This window comes from Rhizophagus irregularis, chromosome 28 (genome assembly GCF_026210795.1).
Source record: "Rhizophagus irregularis chromosome 28, complete sequence".
NCBI classification, from domain to species: domain Eukaryota; kingdom Fungi; phylum Glomeromycota; class Glomeromycetes; order Glomerales; family Glomeraceae; genus Rhizophagus; species Rhizophagus irregularis.
In genome coordinates, this window is record NC_089456.1 from 3,060,769 (window position 1) to 3,086,736 (window position 25,968).

The window sequence follows — 25,968 nt, forward strand, 5'->3', positions numbered from 1 at the left end:
TTTAATAGAAAATGTTACAATGATCATTTATGTTATTTTAAGTTAAATTAATCATCCAATAAATCTAATTTTGTCAATAAAACAAAATTACTTGGACATTACCGCGCATATCATTTTTAATTACTAATATGATAAAAATCATCATTTTCAGTTATTACGTACAATAAAAAAAAAATGTGTGTGTTTGTTTGGAATTATTGTCTCACATGACCAACGTCCTATAAAAAAAGTAGATACGTTTTTCATATTTGAAAGATACTTTTGTATACTACTGAGAAATACGAGTCTTTATTAAATCTATTATAAACCCATAGTAACAAATTTTGAATTATTTCACATTAAAGAATAATGTCAACTCCAAAATCTTCAACTAATGAGTCATTAAAGTTTTACCTTTACATACAGAGAGTTTCAAAAAACATTTTTTTATCACAATTTTTGTGGTTTTGGAGGAGAACCATACATTGTTGACGCCTATACTCTAAAGTAAAGTATACTAACATTTTTTCAGAGCCGAAATTCCAGAGAGCATCTAAAAAAGTAGATAAATTTCTACTGACTGACATTATCTAAGAAAGGATAGATCCACACAATTATTTCCGTACCTCGTATAGCTCGGGTATGCGTGCCGTATATTTGCTGATTGACTATATTCATTAGTAAGTTTCAGTTTTCTATAGTCAGGAACCTTCAAGATTCCTTTTATTATAATTTATAAGAAATCTTACCGCTTCCAAGGACTTATAACAATAAATTCCTTAATAAATTTAAGTATTCTTAAGGGATCTTTTCCATCTACAGAGAAATCTGTCACTAAAATCTTACTGATATTTAGGCTCCATTAACTGCTTAAAAGTTTCAATTTACGTAATAAAATATCAAAATAATAAGATTTCAATTAATTTTTCATGTCCATTTTTTCTAATTTTGGCTCTCCGCGTACTTTCAGGAAAATGTATCATTCAAGTTTTCATCGTAATAACTTCGATCTTATTATTACTTATCCATAAAAATTTTTGATAGATTTTAAGCTTTCAGACAGTAAGTACTAATTTAAAAATATTAATTTTGTGTTATTATTCATTTCTTACAGAAATTTCATCTATATGATTATATTATTAATGTTCGTACAAATATCTTCTGTATATTCCTCAACTGAAGGACGACTAAATCTCATCGTTTTCGATTATTTCTTAATTAATATAACAGATAATAAACCGTTATAAACTTGTTTGCACATCATGCATGCTTCAAATATACTTTTTGATGGTTGCAAATTGTAATTACGTTACGTGATCCGTCTAAAATCCCGAAATGTTATAATCCCGAAACTTATAATACCGACAGAGTCATTACAGTAATCCCTGAATTTCATAATCCCGAAAATCATCCCGAAAATCATAATCCCAAAATGTCAAAACTCTGACACTTCATAATCCTAAATTACAAAATCCTGAAATAAAATCGAAGATTTAAAGATTTAAGAAAAAATTTTTTTTTTTTATTATTAGATTTCACTTTGCTTAGTTATATTATTGTTAATTTGTTTTTAATTTTTTTTATGAAAAAAAAAATAATAATAATAATAACCGACAAAGATTAATAAAAAAGTAATTTATATTCATTTTTTTTTAAAAAAAAATAGTGGCAGAATTTTTAACAATGAAAAAAATCTATTATATTTTATTGTGTATGTAATGGCGAGAATTTAATGTTAAATATCAAATATTATCTATTAAAAAAGGTTCGTCAACGTAAAAAAATTTTTTAAACAATTTTAAATAATGTATCTTCGATTAAAAGTAATTAAAAGTTAAATAATAAAATTATATTTTTATTAGAGAATTATTTATTATAAATTTATATAAAATTAATTAATAAATGAAAATAAAAAAATTATAATTTATTATAAAAAAAGGTAAAAAGAAAAAGAAAATAATAAAAACAATATTTTTAATATGTTTGTTCAAGCAGTTGCTCCAGGTGTCGAATTTTTGAGATTTTGAGAATCGAGATTTTGATTATATTTTTTTTTTCATTTTGGAACTTACTTTGTCGGTTTTATAAGTTTTGAGATTATTATATTTTGAGATTGAAGTATAATAGTATATTATTTTCTTTTTTTTTCAATTTAAATTATATTTATTTACGGTTATGCTTTAAGGTGTTTATTTATATTAATATATTATTGTATTCATACCGTCAGGATTATGATTTATGAGCTTCAGATACCGAATCTGGACATAAATTCTTTTTTGTAGATCGGCAGAATCTCGTTCCAAATCCGTAATCACTTGTTTAACTACAATAATGGATTTTTGTCTACATATCTTTAGGCGTATTAAGTTTAAATACTTCTTTATTAGTAAAATTTCAGAGTCTTCAAAGATACATATGATTGCGATTGATTCTTATTTTATTTCTGTAATTTTTTCATATTACATGTAGGTTCTTCAATGATCATTATATGTATTTTGTATCATTAGAGATAATTGCTTTGAATGACCCTAGTTTTTCCTCGTCTATATGTCTGATTTAATATAATCAAAAGTGATACTTGCTGAAAGATATGTGAAAAAGCAAGATAATGAAGCAGGTATCTTTAGTCAGTTTAGTGCAGTTACAAATATTTATTTATTGAAAGCATATGGATTTGGTATCTAAATTTCTGATGGAAAATATAATAAACAGTTCCATTGATCTTGTATCATATTATGTTAAAAAAAGCTTTATTTATTCATGCATCTGAAGGGGTTTCTGAAGTATAGAAAAAAATTCCCTTCGCGTAGTAGGAGGTCACGTGGGGAAATTTCACATTTGACCCGACATACCTACAATACTTAATTTCTTAATGCCGGCCGAATACCATAATTCCGGTCAGGGAGTGTCGTGGATTTGTTGGTAAAGTGAGAATACGATTTTATGAGTACTGAACTTTCACTATAATGAATACCAGAATTTTTTGCAAATTCATTGTTTGTAACAACTTGATCTAATACTTATAGAGAAATTAGTACGGTAGCAACTCATGCGGATATTTTTTATGAAAGGAGTTTTTTCTTAATATACGTCATTTTGAAATAGTGGAAAAAAAAATATTTATCTTTAATAAGAGAGAGAATAGTGATAATAATTATGCAAATAAACAAATTGAGACTAAAGAGAAGTGAAAGCATAATTATTTTTATCTCATCGGTATTATGTATACATCGATGGATTTTACTCCACCGGTATAAAAAAAGTATAAAAAAGTATAAAATCCATAGGTGTATACGTCATACACAATGAAGATAACCATGGTTACCTAATAAATACTCCATATACACCGATGCCTTGGTCCCCTCCCCGAAGGGAGGGGAGCGATTCTTTATGGTTTGAACAAAATTTTTTTTTAATGCAATTGATTTATTTAAGTTATTGAAAATGCATACCGCTCATTTCGCTCATTTTGAACGTATATTATACATTGATATGTAAAATTTCTATGTCTAATTACATAAAGAATAATATAATGTACACTATAAATAATAATTTGATTTTAAGACTTTTACAGACTATTTATTATGCGCGAATCCAACACTTGGATTTTCCACTCTAAATACGGAATATACATTCTTTAAAAATGGTGTACCAACAAGCCAAGTAACATTTTTTCCATCAAAATTAAATCCAGGAACAATGGACGAGACACAATTACTTCCATCTATCGGTGCAGTAATTAGGTCTTTGGGATTAATTTCAAAATTAACACCTCCAAATTTAAAGGCAACTGCGGAGGTGGTATTACATGGGATAATGAACATACCGCTCTTAGTATCTAAAGTTGCTCCTGGAATCTGGCTATGAATTTCCGCTGCGTCATTATCGGGCAATATAATTGTTGAAGTACCAGTATCGATGATAGCGTTTCTTCCTTTAAAAGCTAATGATTTTTTATTTACACTTGCATCATCTACATTGATTAACCAAAAAGCTAACGTATTAACAGTAGGACTTATGGGAGTATTAATAACGCGGTTAAAAGTAATTTTCCCTTTGAATTTGCTATTATCAACACCACCTATGGTAAGTGTTCCTTGATCATTGAAATTTGAAACACGAGAAAGATGAAAACTAAAGAGTGGATTAATCTTTTTCTGTTTAATCAGGGTTGATATTAAAGTCGGAGCGTGATTGTCCATAGTGTTCAGACTATCAAAGGCCAAACCACAAATTCCATCAGATTCAAGATTAACGAACTCATCAGACAAATTATCCGCTAATCCAAAAATTTGTTTTTCGGCAGTAAAATCACCGATTTTAACATTATCTATTCCGGTGACACCAGAAGCGGCACCAGTGCCAAAAGTGATATTCCATGGATTACCCTCTTCCTTAAAAGTTTTTGATTTTTTTGTATCAAATGAATTATGATTTTGGCAAGCTGCAGTAGTACAATTAGTATTTGGAACAAAGATATTTGAAGACCCGGTATCCATAAGCATATTGAAATTTTGGTTTCCGATCTGGATTGCTGCGAAATAAGCATCATCAAATTGTATGTCTTTTATATCTATTGTACTTTGTTTCTTCTTCGAGTATGCTTTATTATTGCTTTGTTTAAAGGTAGCATGATTGTTAAAATTTTTTGAACTACTTTTTTCCATTATTTCCTTGGAATTTTTATATTTATTTAGGGCAGCATCTCTCAAGTGTTTCGCATAACCCATTGAATCCATAGATCCGGAAGTACGATCTCTTCTAGTTAACCTGATGGTATGCAAAGGTCTAGCATTTATATCATGAATAACAAGTGCAGAAAAGATGACGAAGAGAAAAGCCAGCTTCATGAAGGTCAACTTCATGGTTTCAAATTATGAAAAAATATTAATATTAAAATTATTAAGTTAAATCGGAATAAATTTCTAAAAAAAAAAATGCGTATTTGAGAAATTAAGGATATTTTATAATCAAAAAACTTCGAAAAATCGTCATTGTGCGTAAAATTACAATTCTATTAATAATATTTCTTGGCTAGTTTCACATTAAGATAAACAGACTACATAAGTTTTGAATTACGCCGATCATTCTTTTTTTGGATAGTGCCAGCCGGTGTTATGCGAATAGCAAATCTCATTTACATTATTGACTTTAACTTTTATAGAAATTATTTTGCTTGGCATTCCATAAAAAGATTTAATTGGCAAATTTCGTAACGTACGGAGGTCTAGTAATGGAGTTTCATTTTAAAATTGACAAAGGAAAACAGGTTTATTTAGTATTATCTATGGAAAACAACGTTCTCCTTATTTACCTTAATCATTTGTTTTATTTGACTTAAAAAAAAATGTAGCATAAAGCAATTGTTATTTTTTTTTATTTTTTTTTTGTTTTGTTCCATAATGACAAAATATTTTTTTTTCAATGAAGAAGGGGGAAGGGGAAATAATTTAATCGGTCTAATAATAAAATTTTTTTTAAAAATATTTTAAAAGTTTCTAAAAAAAAATAAACATTTTTAGAAAAACTTTCAGTTTCTTTGATTTTCTAATTAATTAAGAGTTTTGGTCCTAACTTCAAATATAAAAATCGGATTATTGATTTTAGCGTCCCCCCGGAAAAAATGGTAGCCGGATGGATTTGCAGGGTTACACGTTACTTCGGACACAGACAGTATATTAAAAGCTTCACAACATAACAACCGGAAATAAATATCCGAAGTCACGTGTGAACCTGTAAATAAATCCGGACGACGCTAACTAATTCCTTTTTAGCCATATATATGCTTAGCCGCCATCTATAGTACTATATAAGGTCAATGTCTTTATGCCTTAAAATGCTCTGTTTATGTATAAAGTCTCCCACGATGTTTCAAAAAAAAAAAACGTTATATTTAACAAAGAATACAATATTCTCCATTTGTTACTTTATTATTATTATTGTATTGTTTGATTATCAACATATATTATTTGTTGTCACACTATAAATTATATAATTGTTCTCAATAACAAAGAAATTGGATCAGCTTAATAATTTATTTTTTTTTAAAAAAAAAATGCATTCACTAATATTTGAAGTTAGACTAGACCGAATCTTGAATAATTTGAAAACATAAATACATAAATGCGAATTAAAACCTAAAATCGTCATTAAGAGCTGCCAAAAGAATGTGAAATTGTGTACAGTAAACATTAAACAAATTAAGCCAAGTTCCATGGAGTAAGTATATAGAAAGTGAGTAAAAGTTTTATTTATTTTTCACGGAGGTTTATATGACAAATAACATGTGACAAATAGGATTTACATTGAAATGAAAGGGTGTGACTACACTTGCCATCCATCCATACTGAATCCCAGATCCCATCCCAACTCCCATCCCAATTCCCATATAACAAAGATTAAATTTTCATCTTATTAATGTAAATAAAAATGCATAAATCTAGTTTAATTAATCACTATATCATATCAGATATACTGATATAGTTTAAAAAAATACTAATAATTGATATAAATTAAATTGTTGAAATAATTTTTTTTTTAAAAAAAAAAATTAATTTTTTACTTCATCATTCATTTAATAGATGGATAGATGAATTTAATAGGTCCCGACTCCCGACGTCGACTATCGAGTTTTCTCGTGTAATCACTTTTCACGTGACTTCATAATACCGCCCGAAATCAAATGATCTACAAAAATTATAGGATAGCATTATAGATTTTATGTCAAAATAGTGTTTCAAACTGGATTTATTTTTTTATTCTTCCTATAATATATCCAGTTTCCTTCGTTTTCTTTGGATTACTCATGAAACGAAGGAACCGAACCTTCAGTTTTCAGATTTATTTATATCCGGTCCCTTCGGTTTATTCAAATTTTAATTAGAATCGAAGGAAAACGGATTTAAATCCCAAACCCTGTCGTAATATACTAGGAAACGGGAACCGTTGGAAGTCCGGAGCGAAAAACTAAAACTTGCGTTTCATTGGGTGACGATCACGTGGCGATCAGAGAAATTCACGTGATTGATTTTTTTTCATAGTGCGTAGACATATATTGTCATTCGCTTCGCTCTGGACAATAATGATTAAAATTGCTACTGTAATTAGAGTTGGTTTCACCTCAATGAAATAAATGGGTAATCATCAGCATATCACTTGATGATTATAAATGATGATACATTTTTGTTGATTGATATTCAGTTTTTTCCCTTTTCGCATGCAGGAAAGGATCCAATTAAATAATATTTATCTCTATTTTCAGTTTCAAGAAGTGAAATAAAGAACAAAAGAATATTCTATAAAATAAAATAATTTTTTAATTCAGTATAATGTCAAAATGTCACCACTGGTGATTTTCACCAGTCCGATTTTTTGAAATTATTCTTAAATTAAATAATCAACTACACATATTAAAATTATTTTATATGTAGAAGAGATTTGTTAAGTTGTTTTCAGATAATTTTTTGAGAAAATGCAAATTTTGATTTTTTGATTTTTTCACTTTACTAAAGATTTTTTTTTTTTTTTGACAAAAATTTCAAAATTTTGTTAACACATTTGTTATTAAGTTAAATTTTGCGATCAGCATTTTATAACTCTGGCCAAATTGTAATTTTTGGCCGGAATTAAGGATTTAGTAATACCCTATTTAATTTGTAATTTACTATTTTTAAAATATTTGAAAATTAAAATATAATAAATTTTATTTTACTGATAAATTACTATATGTTAAACATTAGACAACACAAATTCAATTTTTCAGTTCATATTACCCAGCTGGATTACTTTTTTAAATTTTAATAAAAAAGTTTGTATATAAAAGATTGGATATTGCTAAATCTTATCAGTAGTAATATCACCACTGGTAATTTTGTTGCTACTTAATTTTGGCCAAAAATTATAATTTGGCCAAAGTTTAAAATGTTAGTCTATAATTTTAGCAAAATTAAAAAATACTGATTACAAAAATTTTAATTTAAATTATAAATATATTAATAAATATTGATTTAATATTAATATTAATTGATGATGCTGAGTAAAATTAAAATATTTAGATTTATTTGACAAATAATTTAAATATTTAAATTAAAAGATAAAATGCTAAAATTCAATATTCCATGGATTTCCATGGATTTTTAAAAAGAATTTATAAATTATTGTATATCATATAAAATATAATATAATTTTAAGTAGATATTACTAATATTAACTATAACAAAATTTTGAAATTTTTGGCAAAAAAAAACTTTAAAATTTTAACTTTTTAATTTTTTTACTTTATTAAAAGTATAAGACTAATTTTAACCTAAGTGAATAATTTGACTTACTAGTAAATTTTATAATTTGTTCAAATTTAAATGTAAGAGATATTATGCAAAAATATCTAAATAAATAAAAGTGAAATGAATAATAATACAAATAATTTTTTTAAAATTTTTTTTAAAAAAAATAATTGGCATAAAATATAAATTTTTAGGAAAGTGATTTAATTCAGATTATTTAATTCAAAAACATGTACTCACGTTAACAGGAGTTGCAGCCTTTAATATTGATGGGACAATGATACATTTAGGGCTAGCAATACCAATAATTAATAATTCCAAGCATCTTGAAATTAAAGAAGAACAGCTGAAACAACTACAGGATAAATTAAGAGATGTGAATTATATAATAATTGATAAGAAAAGTATGGTTGGTCGCTGAATGCTTACTTTAATCGACATGCGACTCTGGCAAGCTTTTCCAGAGTATAATAATGAACCATTTGGTGGCAGATCAGTTATTATGTTTAGTGATTTCAGCTAACTCCTACCAGTTCTTGATCTTTTTATGTATATTAATAAGACTCCACTTATTTATAATAAATGTCACCGTAGAAAATTGGCCCTTTACTAATGGTTTTTACCTTACTTTTCTTAAATTTATTGGTTAATTACGTAGAAAATTGGCCCTTTACTAATGGTTTTTACCTTACTTTTTTCTTAAATTCTATTGGTTAATTAGCTAAAAAGGAAAAAAATCATAACAATGTAATATAAAATTTCCTTTTATAGTAGGATCTGCAAAGAATTTTATATATGATTTTTACCTTAGGCCTGGGGGTGATCTATCTTATAAGTAAGCAGAGTCTTGTCTGAAGTCAATGCAGTGAATATGGATCAGCTTTAATCTTTAGATATTTCTGTTGCTAAAATTCAGGCTATACATTCAGAAAGTAACGAAGTAAAAAAAGCCAATTCAGATACAATACATAATCTCAAAGTGAATATATTACTTGCAAGAGATGTACGAGTCATGTTAACAGCAAACTTGCAAACAGAAAGTAGACTAGTCAATAATTCAATAGGAACAGTCTGAAATATAATATTTGGAGAAGACTAAAGACCACCTTATTTTTCTATAGCAGTCTTGATTTCTTTTAACAATTACAAAGAACCCACTATTGTTAGCTTAGAGGGTAAAAGAGTTGTACCAATTGTATCAATTAAACGCATCTGAACTGGTAAATCTGAAGCTTTATGTTCACACATGCAAATTCCTGTTTGTCTTGCATAGCCAATCACAGTGCATAAAAGTCAAGGTCTCACATTAAATAAGGCCATAATAGATCTTAAAGAGTTTACTGCAGGATTTTCTTTTGTAATAATGTCTAAGTACATGTATTAGAAGATCTTTTTTTTAAACCATTTAGCTTTGAGAAACTTCAGTGCATTAAAGATGGCAAAAGGCTACTTGAGAGAGTTGACAAAGAAAAACATTTAGTTTTTATGATACCAGGAAACTGAGCGCTTTACTGTAGATAACAAATATATATCTAATAATATTACAATATAAAATCTAACAACAAATAAAATTTAAATTTTGTTCTATTTTTTTTTTTACACTTGTTTTTGTTTTTCAGGATTATTATCAATTATAATCAATTCTAATTTTAGATTGTTTTTTTTTATTATTATCAATATAGCACAAAATTAAAAAAGACGTGACGTGTGTGGATAACCAGATATCATCACATGATACTATTTGTCATAGTCTTTCGAAAACATATATAGTCCTTTGCTTTGCTCCAGACAATTAGTTTCTCAAGACTTGTTTAACAAATAATTTAATATTACATTACAAGATCAGATTAGATTTCCATTTTCATAAAGTTTCAAGTGCTAGCAAAATGTTTGATATGTAATAGCTATCATATATGCTAATATATAGTATAAAACTAACTACTACTGTATGGAAAGTAATAATATTACAATAGAAGCTGATCAGGCATAGGGAAACCAAGTCAATTACCAACACTAACCTGATGTAGGTGGATCAACTTTAAACTTCATACATATTATAAACGCTAAATTAACACTGCTTTATTATTGACCATTCAGAAATTAGAGAAAGTGACTAACCAACTCAAACAAAAAGTAGGAAAGCAATTTAACGGTTATAAAATTCACATGTTCCATATTTTGAGAAAAATATTAAGCAGATACACTGCCTTTCCTTTTAGCCTTCTTTCCCTTCTGTGAAGTCGTTTCAACTTCAGATTTATATACATTTTCATTTATAGTAGACTTGTTTACTGACTTGACCATTTTTAGAACATCTTTCTGTAAAAACAAAACCAAGCATTATCAGTAACCTACTAGGACTTTATGAATATTCATCAATTTTTTATCTGGAAATCCATGAGGATTTTTATGTCCAAAGAGAATTGTTCCATATCATTAAATGTATTAGAAAGCTTCAAGTTTACAAATTCATTGTAAAGGTAAACCGATAGAAGAGGCCAAGCCATATATTATATGAATTTGTCCATCTTAGAAAAAAATTATGTAAGCTGAAAAAAATATGTAAAGCCAAAAATTTTCTACCGTACCATGATACTTACTTACGCACTGAATTGTATATACACGAGCTCTTTCACAAAAAATTGTTTCAAGTAGTTTGTTTAAAATTCGCATAGTATTACATATAGCTAAGCTTTACCTTATTATCAACATCTTTAAAATCAAGGGCTTTTTTACCTTGTCTTAAGAACTATCAAAGTACCATTGATTTTATGATTTTTTGTATCTGCAGTAAGCATTTCCATTCTAAATCAAATAAAAGGAAATAGAGTTTTTGCATATACAGAAAGGTAAATCCTGGTAAGATATAACTCAAACTTATTGAAAATTTAAAATTGACACTTACCAATTCTGATCTAACACATCTTGGTACATCCTGAAAAAGCCTATTCAAAATGTATATAGTTGTATCTATTGCGAATGTCCTTTCAAGGTTTGGTGATTTTGATTCAAAATTGGTTGGGGCTTCCAGACATATAGAACTGTTCACCATTAATATTAGTAACACTTTAAAACATAGGTTTACAACAAAGAAAATATATATAATTATATACAAATGCATTGCGCTATGTTATGCCTTTCATGAAGGAAAGGATCAAAGCATCCTACAATAAAAGATTTTTGTATAAGAGTGGAAGTGTGTACACGATTACACGTATCTTCTGTAAACTGACTACAATAATCCTTAAACTCAGGTGTTATGTTTCAAGTTTGTTTTTCTAGCACCTTATTTAACCATGTTTGCTGTTTTTTATTTAACTTTGATTGTATACTTTCCTTCACTCTAGAATCAGTTATATCAATTATTCCATTAAAAAATTCAAATCCATTATTGATTTTCCTGATTCAAGATCCTTGAATTGGCATTGATGTAGAACTTCAAGAAAGATATTCTGAATTAGTGCATCATTCATGTCCAAATGCTTCACTTTCTGGAAGATCAGTTAGCAATTAGAATATATTTTACTATGTGCAAACAAAATAAAGGCTAAGCAACCTCAGATAGTTCGCAATAGTCTTCATCATATAAATTTGAGAATACTTCATCATCATTATATTGTTGTGACTTGTCTTCAACATTATTATGAATCAGAGAAGTATTCTCATTCTCAGGCGAAGAGATAGATTGCGATTTAGACTTAGCCTAAAAAAGGATTGTACTAATTATTTGTTGATATGTTATTGATGACTATTTAACTCCTAGGATATTTATTCAATGATTATCATACCTTCTCTTTGTCAAAATTATTCTCTCATTCAAAAAACGGATTGTTTTCAGCATCCGCAATTAACCAAATGAATGATAATATATTAATAACAGATATCAAAGTAAATGATGAACATGATTAAGCTTACATGCATTGCCTCTTCTGTATGAGTTCTGCTGATATCTTCTTTCATAATCATCAGAATCAGATTCGTGTCCTTTATTTTTTAGGAAAGTTAAACCCTAAATGAAAAGGAAAAAATATTAATTTACTGTGATGCAGGAAAATATAACCAAATACTTATGCAATTTTGTTTTTATCCGATTATTGATTCTGAATCCTCATCATTCATCTCACCAAACAAGTAGTACTATTTAATGACTGTTTGTTGAAATTTAAGATTTTGGGAAAACGTCTCTCTTGTTGTGTTCAATATATGTTGTGTCTAAAAATGAACCTTTTAGTATACTAAGAATGGATGTGATTAAGTGTAAAGTTAACTAATCTGTTCAATATTGATTTGATCCTTCAGATTGTTTAGCTTGGCCTTCTCAGATTACATCCAAAATTTCAAATTATTGTTAGATGCTATCAAATAAAAAGGTCATTAAGATTTTTGAATATACCAGACAACTTACTTGTCGTAGATATGCTTTTTCCTCACTATATATATATGTTCTCAGTTTGAAAAATTTGGTGTAATTCCCAGAAGTGGTTTATTGCTTTGGAATTTTTGTTATTCTAAAAATATTGAGAAAAATTAATAAAAAAATATAACCAGCTTGCCTAGAAGACTGACTGTCTGATTATAAACAGAAATGCAGTTCTTTAATTTTTTACTGCCAAACAGCATTTGACAGGGTAGTTTGTAAAGATATGCTTTTATCACCTTGCCGATCATTTGTCAATCATATATATATATCATATTACTTCTACTTTGAAGTATCAGGTAAAGCCATAAATGCTTAGGCAAATTATACAGGACCCCGGATATCTCCAAAACAGGTCATAAGTCACACTTTCGGCAGATTGGCCCATTTTTCAGGGGCTCAAAAAATCGTTTTTTGTAAATATCTCGGCATCCAGTGGTCCAATTTTGATGAACATTTTTTTAAATTGTAGAGCTAAATGAGGGCTACAAAATAAAAAAAAGTTCATTAAAATTGAATTACTGGATGCTGAGATATTTACAAAAAACGATTTTTTGAGTTTCAGCAAAAAGGGGTGTTTTTGGCCAAAAGTCCATTATGACCTTTATATTAGATATCCGGGGTCCTAATTATACTAATTGTTTTTTTTGTCAGTTTAATTTATGAAAAATATACTATAAAAGTATTATGGCAAAAAAAAATGTATTGCCAAGATTAACCTTAAACTAAAATTTCCAATAATTTGATAATTGCCAATCATTTGCCAATCATTAACTAACCTGATTTTGAAGCTTCAGGTGAAGTCACAGAGTTACAGGCGAAACTTGAAATTTTTAAAATATATTATTTAGGTATTCAAGAATCAATAGCTAAAATAAACCAGCAGAATTTTAGATAAACCATCTCTGTCACATGAATTTTATCAACAACCGCAAAAGTTATTATTAAAAGAATGTTTATAAATATTATTAAAAGGATTTTATAAAAAATTGCCATAGCGATGTGTCATAAGTGTCACGTGACTTTACATATGTGAATAACTTATCACCCCGCGTCACATCCTCTAGTTTTCCATTTTTATTATTTATTCTGGGAACGAATTTTTTCAGTGCAAAAAATACTATTTGTCACTCCCTATATATCACATGCTTAATTTCAGCCAAATTTTATAACGCTGGCCAAAATATCCTTTTTGGAAGCTTTAGGTAACATTGCACAATCAAAAAAAGCAATTCTATTTTTCAGCAAAATTCAAATTTTTGTTACACAAAAATTCCAAAAAGGGAAATTTCTTTGACGATCTTTTAATTCCGGCCAGAATTATAAAATCACGTGACACTGGCGATGCATCGCCATAGCGATAAAAAACAAAATCCTTATTAAAATATATATTAAGAAAAAATTTTGGCAAAATTTTATGAACTGTTTAAAGAATTTTTTTTTGTTTCATTTATTTAAACAACAAATTTGATCATTAAAAATTATATTGTTCATTTTTTTATAAATAGCCTTTAAAATTTTGTGAAGAAATACTCATAAAAACGCATTTTATAAGAATTTAAAAAGTATTACTAGTAAAAATTGCCCAATAATGATGCAATCTTGATAAAATTTAATATGCAGTAAATCTAAATGAATATTAAGCTGTCTGTAAAATTTGAGTATATATTATTATGTAGAATTTTCAACCAAAGCCAATCAATTTAATTATAGTAAAGAGATAAAATTAAATAAATGATCGACAAATGATCATCAAAATTGTGATAAAATAGGAATATCCACTATGCTGTTTGTGAGTATGTTAACAGTGGCTACTAACATACTAATACTATGCTCACCAATAGAAACGTGGTTCTTTTCCACTGCCAAACAGCATTTAACAGGGTAGTTGGTAAAAGAGCCAGACAACATAAACAATACAGTAAAATAAATAAAATCAAATTTACTACCTTAAATGATCTATTCCATTTCTCCACGATTTCAGATGAACTAGATGAGTATTCTATGATAGTATTTAGTTCTTCCTTGTAATGACAGTGCTCTGTTTTTTGATCACACAAATTGCCTTCGCAATTCCACAATTCTGATTGGCTGATGTTTTTAAATAATAAATTATTTTTTAATCTTAATTTTGGCCAGAATTATAAAAATCTTAATTCTGGCTGAAGTTATGCATTACTTATATCTTCAATTAAAAGTATTTTATATTCATTTTCATGAACTCTATGACTTGAAACTAAGATGAAAAAATTAAATTATAGTGTATATTAGTTTTATTAGCATGAAAATTCAGTATAATAAATTTTCAGTATATCAAAATTTTTTCACTTTATTGAATATCCCAATAAACTGGATATTTTTAGTGGAACTGATAGATCGAATTTCACTGTGTAATTTATTATAAAAATTATTATATATTTTTATATAAATCAAATTTATGTTATATTAATTATTTTTATTTATATTATCTGTTATTATTATTATTTGAATATTTATGTTTCAAAACATTATAAGAGTTTTGATTAATATGTACCCATTTAGACTATAATGTACTATTGTTTTTGTTGTTCTATAGGCTTTTTAATGTTGAGATGATATTATGGGATATTATACTTTAGTTGGATTACTTGGATACATATTTAATCAAAAGACTATAATGTCCTGAAACATATTAATCAATAAACTATGATGTTTTAGTATATATTAATTAAGTTGGCTGACCTTCTGTACCTGTTTGGACGCTTGGTTCTATAATGAAGATGCTGGCCTTCTCGCCTATTTGGAAAAAATGCGTCAGGTGGCGCAGTAAATTTGCGGTTAATTTTGGCCGGCACTATACTATAATTCTGGCTGATCTTTTGGGCACATGATTTGAAGAATGCCATGGAAATATTATGTCCAAAGTTCTGACCTAAATTATGGAATAGTTCTGGCCGGAATTAAACGAAAATTTACTGCGCCTAACTGCATCAATCACGTGATAAAGTTCCTCGGGATGTTTGAGAGATGTTCGAGGGATATTCAAAAGACATTTGGGTGTGAAAACTAGGACGCTAGCTAGGACGGATTTTTTTATAATGATATGGCGCATCAGATTTTTATAACCTTAAATTATATAGCTAGATTTCGCCAAAGTAGGTAAAGAATATCGTCTAAGGGTGAAGCCTTCTTCCATAATTTTATATAATATTACCAAAGTTAGTTTCATACCATACCCGATCGAGTACTTCTGCCAATTTTTTATATAATGATTTCGCAGAAGCCTACACTTTCAGATACATACATGGTTGGCTTTTGGCTTTCTTTTACGATTTGCTACCCGAGTACATACCATTAGTGCTCTCAGTTTGCCTGATCCCTAAGCTGGCAATTTATAGAACACTACATACCATTCGATAGGATAGGCAAGTGCCGAGACTTGATATAATGATTCATAAATGTATATTTTTAATACTATCGTGTCACGACTGTCACGTGGGCAAAAAATTATATATATACGACTGATATGATGACTATGATGACACTGATTAATTCACTTTTTGATAAAATGGACAAACTAGAAAAAACCGATAAAATGATGTTTGATAAAGTAGTATTCGAGTTGGAGCATTTCTGACGGGTGTCCCTTCGAAGAAGAAGAAGACGTTTTAGGTAATCATAATTATTTCAGTTTAGTTAGAAGCTTTACATTGCCTCAATAAATGGGAAGTATTATTTATTATTTGGTACTGTAATTTTTATCTACACTTAGACTTTATTAAATCCAAGGCTCGTGAACGTGAAGCTCGTGAAAATGGCGCTGGCGTTACTCACTCAGGATCAACAGGTATTTTTAGTAATGTTTTATTTGATCAATAAAACCAAACTCACAGTTTTTGTTAAGGAACCTGCGGAAATAACTCTGTCACTTGTAGAGGACACGATGATGGAAGCAAAATTTACACGTCGGATAGGACCACTCTTATGCCCAGGAAGACAAGCTCGCTTGTTACTTCCACAAACGGAACCCAGACCATCGAATTTCGTGAATACAATAAACATCGTCGTGAAGCTTTTGGATCAGACAATGTTTCCGGTCCAGGCAAGGTATCTGAACGAAATGATAAGAGATTTGGGACAACTAAATCTGTTTAATCAAATCATCGGGCGAAACAGGAATATCATCATTAGAGAATTTAATGGTCAGGAGTTGCGTTTTGATCCTCCATCTAATGTTGGAGATTTAGTTCACAAGGATATTTGTATTCTATAAAATTATCAAATTCTAATCGTAAGATGGTTCAGGGCAGTGGCTTATTTTAGCGTTTGGCAGTACCATGAAACATTTTTATATAATATATTACCGAAGAAATCTTAACTGCCCTAAGTATCCAATGGTTTTGGTACGGAATCTCGAAAATCTTTTGAACGACTGACACAAGACCGACAACAAAATCTCGACAATCCAAAATTTTGACAAGTCAAAATCCTGACCCCGACAAATCAAATTATACATTTAAACTAAATATTACATATTGCAACAAAATTATTTTATTAGAACACACGTCATTAGATTTACAAAATTGTCGATATAATGACTTGTCGAGATTTTGTTGTTGATCTTGTGTTAGTCCGTGCAAGTGACTGTCGAGATTTTGATCGGATACCGTATCCAATATATTCCACATATACCTGGTACATACTAGTGATTGTGTATTCTTATATTTTTACGCACTTGCCTACCCTAAGTATTCACATTTACCCGTTGAGATGGAGATAACTTCCAATATTCGTATAATGATTCTGAAGTTAGCCCCATCTCAAAATATGTGTCATGAAATTTGACGAACGATTAATGTTACACAAAATTTATTTAATATAAAAATGATTAAAAATGATCTTCCGGTGACTAATAAGACTTTAAAAAAAATTTCGGTCGCTGTTTTTTTTAAGTAAGATTTTATTTTTAGAAATAAATAATTTAAAAGCAATTAGTTTACAGACTTACGAATTACTAAAAAAGGAGAGGGGTTTAGTTTAATTTGCCTGAACCACGGGGGTCTTAACCGTCAAGGGTCATACTAAATATTAAATTTATTTTTTTTTCGCAAATCCCATTATTAAAAGTTTCTTCGTTAGATTTAATTATGCAATTAATAATTAATCAATTAATTGATTTATTATGTTGATCAAAATGAATATGTTCAAGAAGTCAAGAATGAATAAGTTTAAGAAGCCAGAATGAATATGTTTAAGAAGTCAGAATGAATAAGTTTAAGAAGATGTATAGAATTAATGATTATTAAAAATATTAAAAAGTATTAAAATAGTTATAGCTTTTAAAAATGCACCTATAAATCACGTGCTTATAAATCACGTGCCAGTGCATGTAAATATTAAACTTTTTTAGCAAACCCACTAATATCATTGTTAAAAGTTTGACTGATTTCCCATTGTGGTGAATGCCCAACGCCAGTGTAAATTATTTTTTGCCCATTTTTCGCAAGACTTACAAACTTTTGACTATAGTTAGCTGGAACTATGGCATCTTTATCACCGATAAGAAATAATGTTGGAACATTTAAATTACTAAAAATACTGCCAAAATCAGGAACTACAATATAAAAAAACAAAAAAAAATATAAGTTTATGTTTTTATTAAGATATTAAGGTATACAACATGTTTACTTACTTGGACTTTTATTATGACGGAATTCAGGACTCGTTTGAGAAATTTGACCAAACAAAAATGAACTGAATTGATCGGACAAAGGTTTAGCAGTGAGAAAGGCAAAAGCTCCCCTAAGTGTATCAATAGCTGTTTGATAGTCATCCGATGGTTCAGTAGCATTAGTAAAAAATGGGATGTCTCCATTGAAAATTCCAGATACTGATATAAATCCAGCAACTTTCTCAGTTTTCATAGATCCAATGGAAACTAACGATCCAATAGACGCACCAACTAAAATTATTTTCTTAGATTTTACACTATCTATTACGGCGTTAAGGTCTAAAACATGTAAGTCGGTACTATACGCATTAACGTCTTTTGGTTTATCACTTCTACCGGTTCCTCGATAATCATATCTAATAAGATGAAAATTTCCATTAAGCGATGGATCATTAAATTGCACCTCCCAGCTAATACGTGATGACATTATTGGAGCGCAGAACACCATTGTGACTTTCGTTGGATCTCCTTTTTCTTCTACAAAAATCTTTACACCATTTCCACCAGTAACCATATAATTTTTGGTATCATCTGGTAAAACGGGGATAGTAACTTGAGCGATTACTGTGACAATGAAATAACTGAGGATTAAAAATTTAATCAAATTCATTTTTGTAATAATAAATTTTTTAAAAAAAAAATATATATTTTTTTTATTTTTTTTTTCAGAAAGAGTTAGCAATAATTTGCAGATATTTATAATAAAAAAAAACCATTCGAATTATGAATTACTGTATGTCATTTGCGCATCGTGCTGTCGTAATTAATTGATTTTCGTGAAATTCAATTTTGAAATTCAAATCAGATACTACCCCGTGAGTGAACTTCCAGTTAATTCATACTTAATTGATAGAAATTACCTTTAGACAATAAATTGTTTTTAAGTTCAATAATAGATCACAAATTAAAGTTTTCCGATTTCCTCCGGAACATTAGTTTTCTTTTTGATCAAATCCTTGTAAATCGCATATAGCTGATTTGATGATTTTCCTCACGGTAGTACATGTTCAATGTATCTAGAGATTTGTTTTTTCCATTTTTTGCGTATTTAAATGATAATATGTAATATTGGGATATTTAAACCACTAAAAAAAGTCGTTTATGTAAACTAAAAAGGAAAATCTAATTAATATTATATAAGATTATATAAGTATACACATGTTTATTTACGCTATTATTATTATTATTAAATGCTTTACGATCTTCAGGAGCTTTCATAACAAATTCGATTTGGTATTCGAAAAAAAGAAGAAATTTATAATTATGGTATGTTTTTAATTACAAACGATTTTTAAAGAAACGAAAGTTAATTGGGATAATAGAAACAATCTTTTGGTTAAAAATAAGATAAAATTAGGTATTACGAAAAAAATGGAGAAAGTTAATAGTTATAATAAAAATTATATTGAGAATAAGAATAATAATCTTTCTAAAGGTGCGCAAGGATTATTAAAGAACATATATTTTGGGAAAGATGTTTTGGATTTTATAATATAATCTGGTTTATTTAGGTTTTAGTTTAAATTTTAAATTTGATTTTTAATTATTGTATTTTACTATTCTTTTTTAGTTTACCCAGAAAAAAAAAAAGGAGCTGCCGGAACAACCGATTGGCTAAGCAATAAAGAAACCGAAAGATTTGAAGTTAATAGCTACTTCCTAAAATGGTTAAGAGAGTATTTTGAAAACATGTATTGTATGGTGACCAAACGTATTGATGTACGGTAGTTATTCCGGTAAGACGAATACCAGTGGTGTAGGGTCGACCACATGTGTGGTGTATGGTGATATTTAGCAGTGTGTAACAGTGTAAAAGTGTGTAAAAATACATAGTTATTTGTTTATAGAAAAAAAAAACGAACAAAAAATTTTTTTTAAAAAAAAATAAATTTCTATAAACGAAAGATTTTTTTAAAAGGTTTTTTTTATTAGACAAAAGGTTTTTCATTTAACAAAAAATGTACATTAAAAGGACGAAAAAAATTTTTATTTTTATAAACGAAAGTGTTTTATTTAAATGATTTTTAATTTACAGTAATAGATATAGAATATGGGAACATTTGACTAATGTTCCTTTTTTTTTCTTTTTAGACATCCTGACTTTGGACTTCGGCTATTGGAATTTGGAAAAAGATGCGTGTATTGAAACTTGAAATTAGTGAATGGAAAGTTAGTGAACATTAGTTAAGCATTAAATAGATACTTTCCTGAGACACCTGAATGTAAAATTTTGGCCTTTGACTTCAGAATGCAAACTTGGAAATTAGGAGTTAGGAATGTTAGTAAGACTTTTACTTTAACATTTCTTTTATTTGATACTTATCTGACATCAGGAAATTTTTTCCGTGCAAAATCCACAGGGAAATCCACATCAAATATCATGGAAATTTGCGGAAATCTGAATAGTTCCAATATTTTCCAAACACCCTGTAACGAAACATATAGTATTGGCCTACATTATTCCTTAATAAAATATGTGAATATATGGAATTCGTATGTGATGGAATGCCATACATGATTTTTATAATGTATAATTAACGAAAATGTATGTATGTATAGACAATATCACCATACATTACCAATCACCATATATTAGGGCACTGTCAGATATTACCTAATATCACTTTAATATACCTAGGTAAGATATAATTCCTTATATAGTATTGTATGTAACCTAAGATCTTTAGTTACCCCTCTAAAATATTAGGTAATACCCTTACCATACATTATTTTTAAATTTTAGACATGACGGGTATTACCATACATTAGAATACATTATCATACATAATCATACATTAGAATATGGTAGTTGGTAAACATGTGCTTAAAATTGTTGATTCACGTAAATCTTGAATTTTTGCAGTCAATTTATAATAGAATTGATAATAACATTAATAAAAATAAAGTCAGAAAAAAAAAATTTCTTTAAATGAAATTTTTATAAAACCATTCACCATCATGTTAATAATATACCTGCAACACAAAAATAAAATAAAATTTCGAATTTCTACTCGAGAATTTTTAAGATTTCACGCATATCTATGCAAACAAATAAAAAAAACTGTCAAATCAACAATACGTGCATCGCGACACATGTCAATATTTGTACCGTGTCACATGAGAAAAAATTTGTTATCACTATCACTAGCATCAACAGACCCCATGGTTGTACTGCTAATACTGCTAATTACCATACATCACTATACATTAAACTATTTTTTTTCTTTTTTCTTTTCTGAATTTGTCCTCACTATTACGGAGGCAAGATAATTCACGACTGAAATTCTTTAGTGACTCCTTGAGCCCATCTAACGACTTTACCAAGATATGATGTCGGGTTGCATCATAACACGAAACTCACTTTCTCAATGTACTGGTAAAATAATACTTTATTTATGAAATAAATCGTTGCCGGAAGCCGGCTTACAATATATAAAAATTGCAAATATATCGCTATATGATACGAAATAAAAAATACTAATTATCTTTGCTTAGTACCTCTGGCACTGTTTCAGTAGGAGGTACACGATAACATTGTTTCCCTTTTCACCGCCATAGATACGTTAGGGCCGTGTGGGAAAACGACTAAAAATTGTTCCATTCTTATTGCACCATCTACTTCGAAGTAATTCATTGTTACTTAAGTAGTGGATTACAACGCTATCAGACATGAACCCGACCTTATATAAAACCAGCCTGATTGAATCTATATCCTGAAAACGATCTAGACATTGGTTTCTGATTGCATTCACGAGAGAGGAAACTTGATTGTTATTGGCATTAGATATCGTTACATCGAAAATATCCCCCACTTTTTCACCAGGAATGAAACAATTAAGAATAATATCCCCACCAGCAAGAAACTTTTCAAGCTTGTCAGAAGTCTTGGACTTAGTCATCTCACTTTCCTAAATACAAGAGCCCATAGTGAGTATTTTGCTTCGCTCGTTGTAAATATACACCTTAATACTTTTGCGGGAAAGTTTTTGTGGGAATGTTGGCTGAACTTCTACATACCTCTACATGCTTTATATCTTGCTGAGAAAAGTTAAGGAGATATGAGGTGATGTCGTCTGATGCCAAGAGTTCTATGAAAGCACGTGCAAATGGAATTTCCATACCCTTTCACATGGAGATCTGCCTTGCAAGACGCAAAGATAGCAAGCTCTTGTAGATCTCGAAATTGCGAAGTCCTCAGCCCTTCACAACATATGCTTTCGTCGTCAATATCTACTTATAGAATAAGTCCTGTGTTGCAACAAAGCATTTTCACATTTTTTTCTCGTGTTTGTTTGGGAAAAAAAATAGAGGTAGTTAGCATATATATTTTCCTTTCGATGTCGCACAGACTGACTGTGATCGGTCTTCACATCATTGCGCAGAAATCTGTGCCACTCTGGGTCGACGCAATGGTTGATCACCAACTTCGGACAGATTATGGTACAATCCTAAAAGTTCTGTAACATCAAAATCCAAATCTATATTTAGCTTACCTAACTGATTGGTATGGTTTCTATTAATATTATAATCTTCGAAGGAGGGGCTTGTGAACCTGATATATGACCTGTTTGTTTAGCCAATCTTCGACCTCTGCAAGAGTATAGATCTTCTTATAAACATCCCGCATTTTTTCGGCAGTTCGATAATAACCTTCAGGCTGGTAATACAGCTCATAGAATATAAGATTCCGATATTTAAGATTTCCATTCTAAGTCTTCTAAACAGTTCGAGACTTACTTCTTTTTTCCATGTATCATTTATGTTATGACAATTATAAAGATCCTGTATTGAAAGATTTTTGATATTAATTCCTGCGTAAGCTGATCAAGTAAATTAGCTGTATGCATTTTATATATACTTCGAAGAATTTTATCGGAAAAAGTAAGATTAGTTAATAAATGAATTGTGATTGACATTGCTTCAGACTGATGAAAACTTGTTCTAATGTTTCAACCTTTCTATCAACTCATCCAAAGGAAGATTCACCTCCCATAATTGACTTCTTGATTTGTAGGTGAAATTCCGCAAAATAATTTTTTTCTAAGATCCCGTCCGGAAAGCTTCTAAGCCTTTCTAATTTTTCATAAAATTCCCTTACCGATTCACTACCTAGTTTCAGCTCCCCCATTTTATATTTTTGATCTCTAACTAAATATTTGACTATCTCTTTTAAAGGTTTTTTAATCCCAAACTCTTCTGCACGCTTTTTATTATCGGGTGATAATCCACGGATGAATTTATTTTAACGTCTACATCATCCAAATCCTTACTAACGAAAATAACATATAATTTTATTAACTCAACATATTTACTAATAGAAATATTGCCTTGTTTGGGAGCTAATATTTTTTATCCTTTCAGGTTCTAAGACCGGAGAGCTTGGTTGAGATGCAAAATCTCTATAATCTGTTCGATCTACGCGATTAAATGCATCTCTCATTATTGTCTATATAATGCGATATATCTTTAATGACGTACAGTATATACATTGTGGCCCAGCAAAAAAATCTGATCACTCCGGAGCCCGGACTATGGGTTGGACTGGGAAAAATAAGTTACAGCTCGGATTTGACTATCAGATAATGTCGAAATATAATTTTCTTCGAATGGGATCGCAAAATTATCGTCTATTGTTAGCAATAAATTACACAGGGGGTAAATAAGATAAGAAATTTTGAAAATACCTCTAAAATATGTAATTCTAGCTGAAATTAATATATAAACTTCACATAAACTCTAATGTAAGTTATATAAGAGATATTTGGAGTCCTATTCAAACAGTTACAGAGTTCCAATCTGAGGATCGATGGATGAGAATATTTTGGCAATTTGCATGTAGATTTAATCAATAAAGGTAAGGATTTTTTTCCAGATACATTAAGACCATATCTCAATACACAATATAGTAAATTTAAGAGTATCGTTAATAATAAAAAAAAAGAGAAATTCGATTCAGATTGAATTTTTCATTCGATCGGATAGATTTTCGATCTGAGTTGAATTTCTTCTCCATTTTATAATTGAAACAGATTTTAATTTATCATATTGCGCATTGAAGTAGAATCCAAAGATATCTCAAAAAAAATCTTGACTTTAATTAATTAAATCTATGTATAAATGTATAATCGTCAAAATGTCATGTCCATCCGTCGATCCTTAAATTAGAACTCTACTATAGTTTATTAATTAGGCCGTTCCAAATTAATAATTAGTTTAACGTCCTTTCCGGCCAAAAATTTTGAGGGGGGGGGGGGGGAGGGGATAATTTAAACAAACATGAAAATTAAACATATTAAAAATTTCGGAAATTTTCGGTAAAATCGGAAATTCTCGGTACTATTAAATTTTAGTAAAGGAGGGGGTGTTTTAAGCATATTTAAACATATCAAACATATATGTTTAAATCACTCTTGAATTTTTCAAAAATAGAGGGGGGGGGAGGACGTTAAACTAAAGATTAAATTGGAACGGCCTTAATATGTATTAAAACTCTATAATCTATTGATTAATATATTCCAGAACATTATAATCTTTTGAGTAATATATTCCAGAACATTATAATCTTTTGTTGTTATGCAGCCAAATAGGATCATGTTGTTTTTAACATACTGATATTTTTTAGCGTAAATATCTTTGATATTTTTGACGCATTACGTCATATAGATTATTATCACACATTTACTATGCTTTTCATATGGAACATGATCTTGGACGTTCTTTCTGCATAATAACTATTATATATACATTCCAAACTTTTGATTAATATATATCTTACTAAAGTATAATATCCCATAATAAAAACAATAGTACATTATAGTCTAATGGGTACATATTAATCAAAAAGTCTTAAAACATTATAATTTTAAGTGGAATAAATTAATATATTAATATGTTTCACTAATTTATTTTAAAATACAATAAAAAAATAATTAATAAATTTTATATCTATTGTATATTATATCTGTATTTGTTTTATATATTTTATTTCTTTTAATTATATTATATTTTTTAATATTTTATAATTTATAATTTAATAAAAAAATTTTATATATAAAATTATAGCATTTAATTAGTTAACTTTAAAGGATACCTATTATATATGTATAAATAAATTACAATTAAAAATAAGTTTTTTTTAGAAAATTTTTTATAAAATTAATTTAAAATAAAAAATAAATTTATTTTTTAAAAAATTATACAATATATGTATTTTCTATTTTATAAGTTTATTATAATTATTAAATTTAGTTTTTTTTTATTAAAAAATTAAATTACATTTAAATAATTTTAATTAAAATTAAATAATTGGCATAAAATATTTTTTTTTAAAATAAAAATGAAATTTAAGTATTACTTATAAATAGAAGTTGGATTTAAATTTACCTTTAATTTTATATTTATATTTATTATTTAATTAAATAATAAAAAACAGATTTTAAAGTAAAATTTAAACTATTAAAATTTTAATAACATATTGTATATTAGATAAAAATAAAAAGAAAAAAAAAGAAATTTGTAAATTAAATAAATAAAAAATATTAATATTAATTAGCTATAAAAAAATTGTATAGGTTCTATGA

General features: G+C 28.3%; 5 protein-coding genes across 5 annotated transcripts; 1 reads left to right on the plus strand and 4 right to left on the minus strand.

Moving 5' to 3' along the window:
* Window positions 1–3,363: 3,363 nt before the first annotated feature.
* On the minus strand, window positions 3,364–4,898 carry OCT59_019294 (uncharacterized protein). The gene has a single exon (XM_025312610.2). The coding sequence runs from the start codon at window positions 4,842–4,844 to the stop codon at window positions 3,555–3,557; it is 1,290 nt and encodes a 429-aa protein (XP_025189194.1). The 5' UTR covers window positions 4,845–4,898; the 3' UTR covers window positions 3,364–3,554.
* Window positions 4,899–10,451: 5,553 nt separating this feature from the next.
* OCT59_019295 (uncharacterized protein) lies at window positions 10,452–11,313 on the minus strand (the record flags this gene model as incomplete). The annotated part of the gene is made up of 3 exons (XM_025323858.2): window positions 10,452–10,580; window positions 10,960–11,010; window positions 11,167–11,313. The coding sequence occupies 3 exons, from the start codon at window positions 11,311–11,313 to the stop codon at window positions 10,452–10,454; spliced, it is 327 nt and encodes a 108-aa protein (XP_025189193.2).
* Window positions 11,314–11,808: 495 nt separating this feature from the next.
* Window positions 11,809–12,221, minus strand: OCT59_019296 (uncharacterized protein; the record flags this gene model as incomplete). Its single annotated transcript, XM_066135933.1, has 2 exons — window positions 11,809–11,964; window positions 12,177–12,221. 2 exons carry the CDS (start codon window positions 12,219–12,221, stop codon window positions 11,809–11,811), a joined length of 201 nt encoding a protein of 66 aa, XP_066005176.1.
* Window positions 12,222–16,225: 4,004 nt separating this feature from the next.
* On the plus strand, window positions 16,226–16,812 carry OCT59_019297 (uncharacterized protein; the record flags this gene model as incomplete). Its single annotated transcript, XM_066135934.1, has 3 exons — window positions 16,226–16,267; window positions 16,354–16,504; window positions 16,562–16,812. The coding sequence occupies 3 exons, from the start codon at window positions 16,226–16,228 to the stop codon at window positions 16,810–16,812; spliced, it is 444 nt and encodes a 147-aa protein (XP_066005177.1).
* A 1,241-nt stretch (window positions 16,813–18,053) lies between these two features.
* OCT59_019298 (uncharacterized protein) lies at window positions 18,054–18,998 on the minus strand (the record flags this gene model as incomplete). Its single annotated transcript, XM_025331028.2, has 2 exons — window positions 18,054–18,271; window positions 18,350–18,998. The coding sequence occupies 2 exons, from the start codon at window positions 18,996–18,998 to the stop codon at window positions 18,054–18,056; spliced, it is 867 nt and encodes a 288-aa protein (XP_025189191.2).
* Between the last annotated feature and the right edge of the window lie 6,970 nt (window positions 18,999–25,968).

Coding starts and splice junctions, on each gene's coding strand:
- OCT59_019294 (XM_025312610.2), bottom strand. CDS start 4,844: ATGAAGTTGACCTTCATGAAGCTGGCTTTTCTCTTCGTCATCTTTTCT.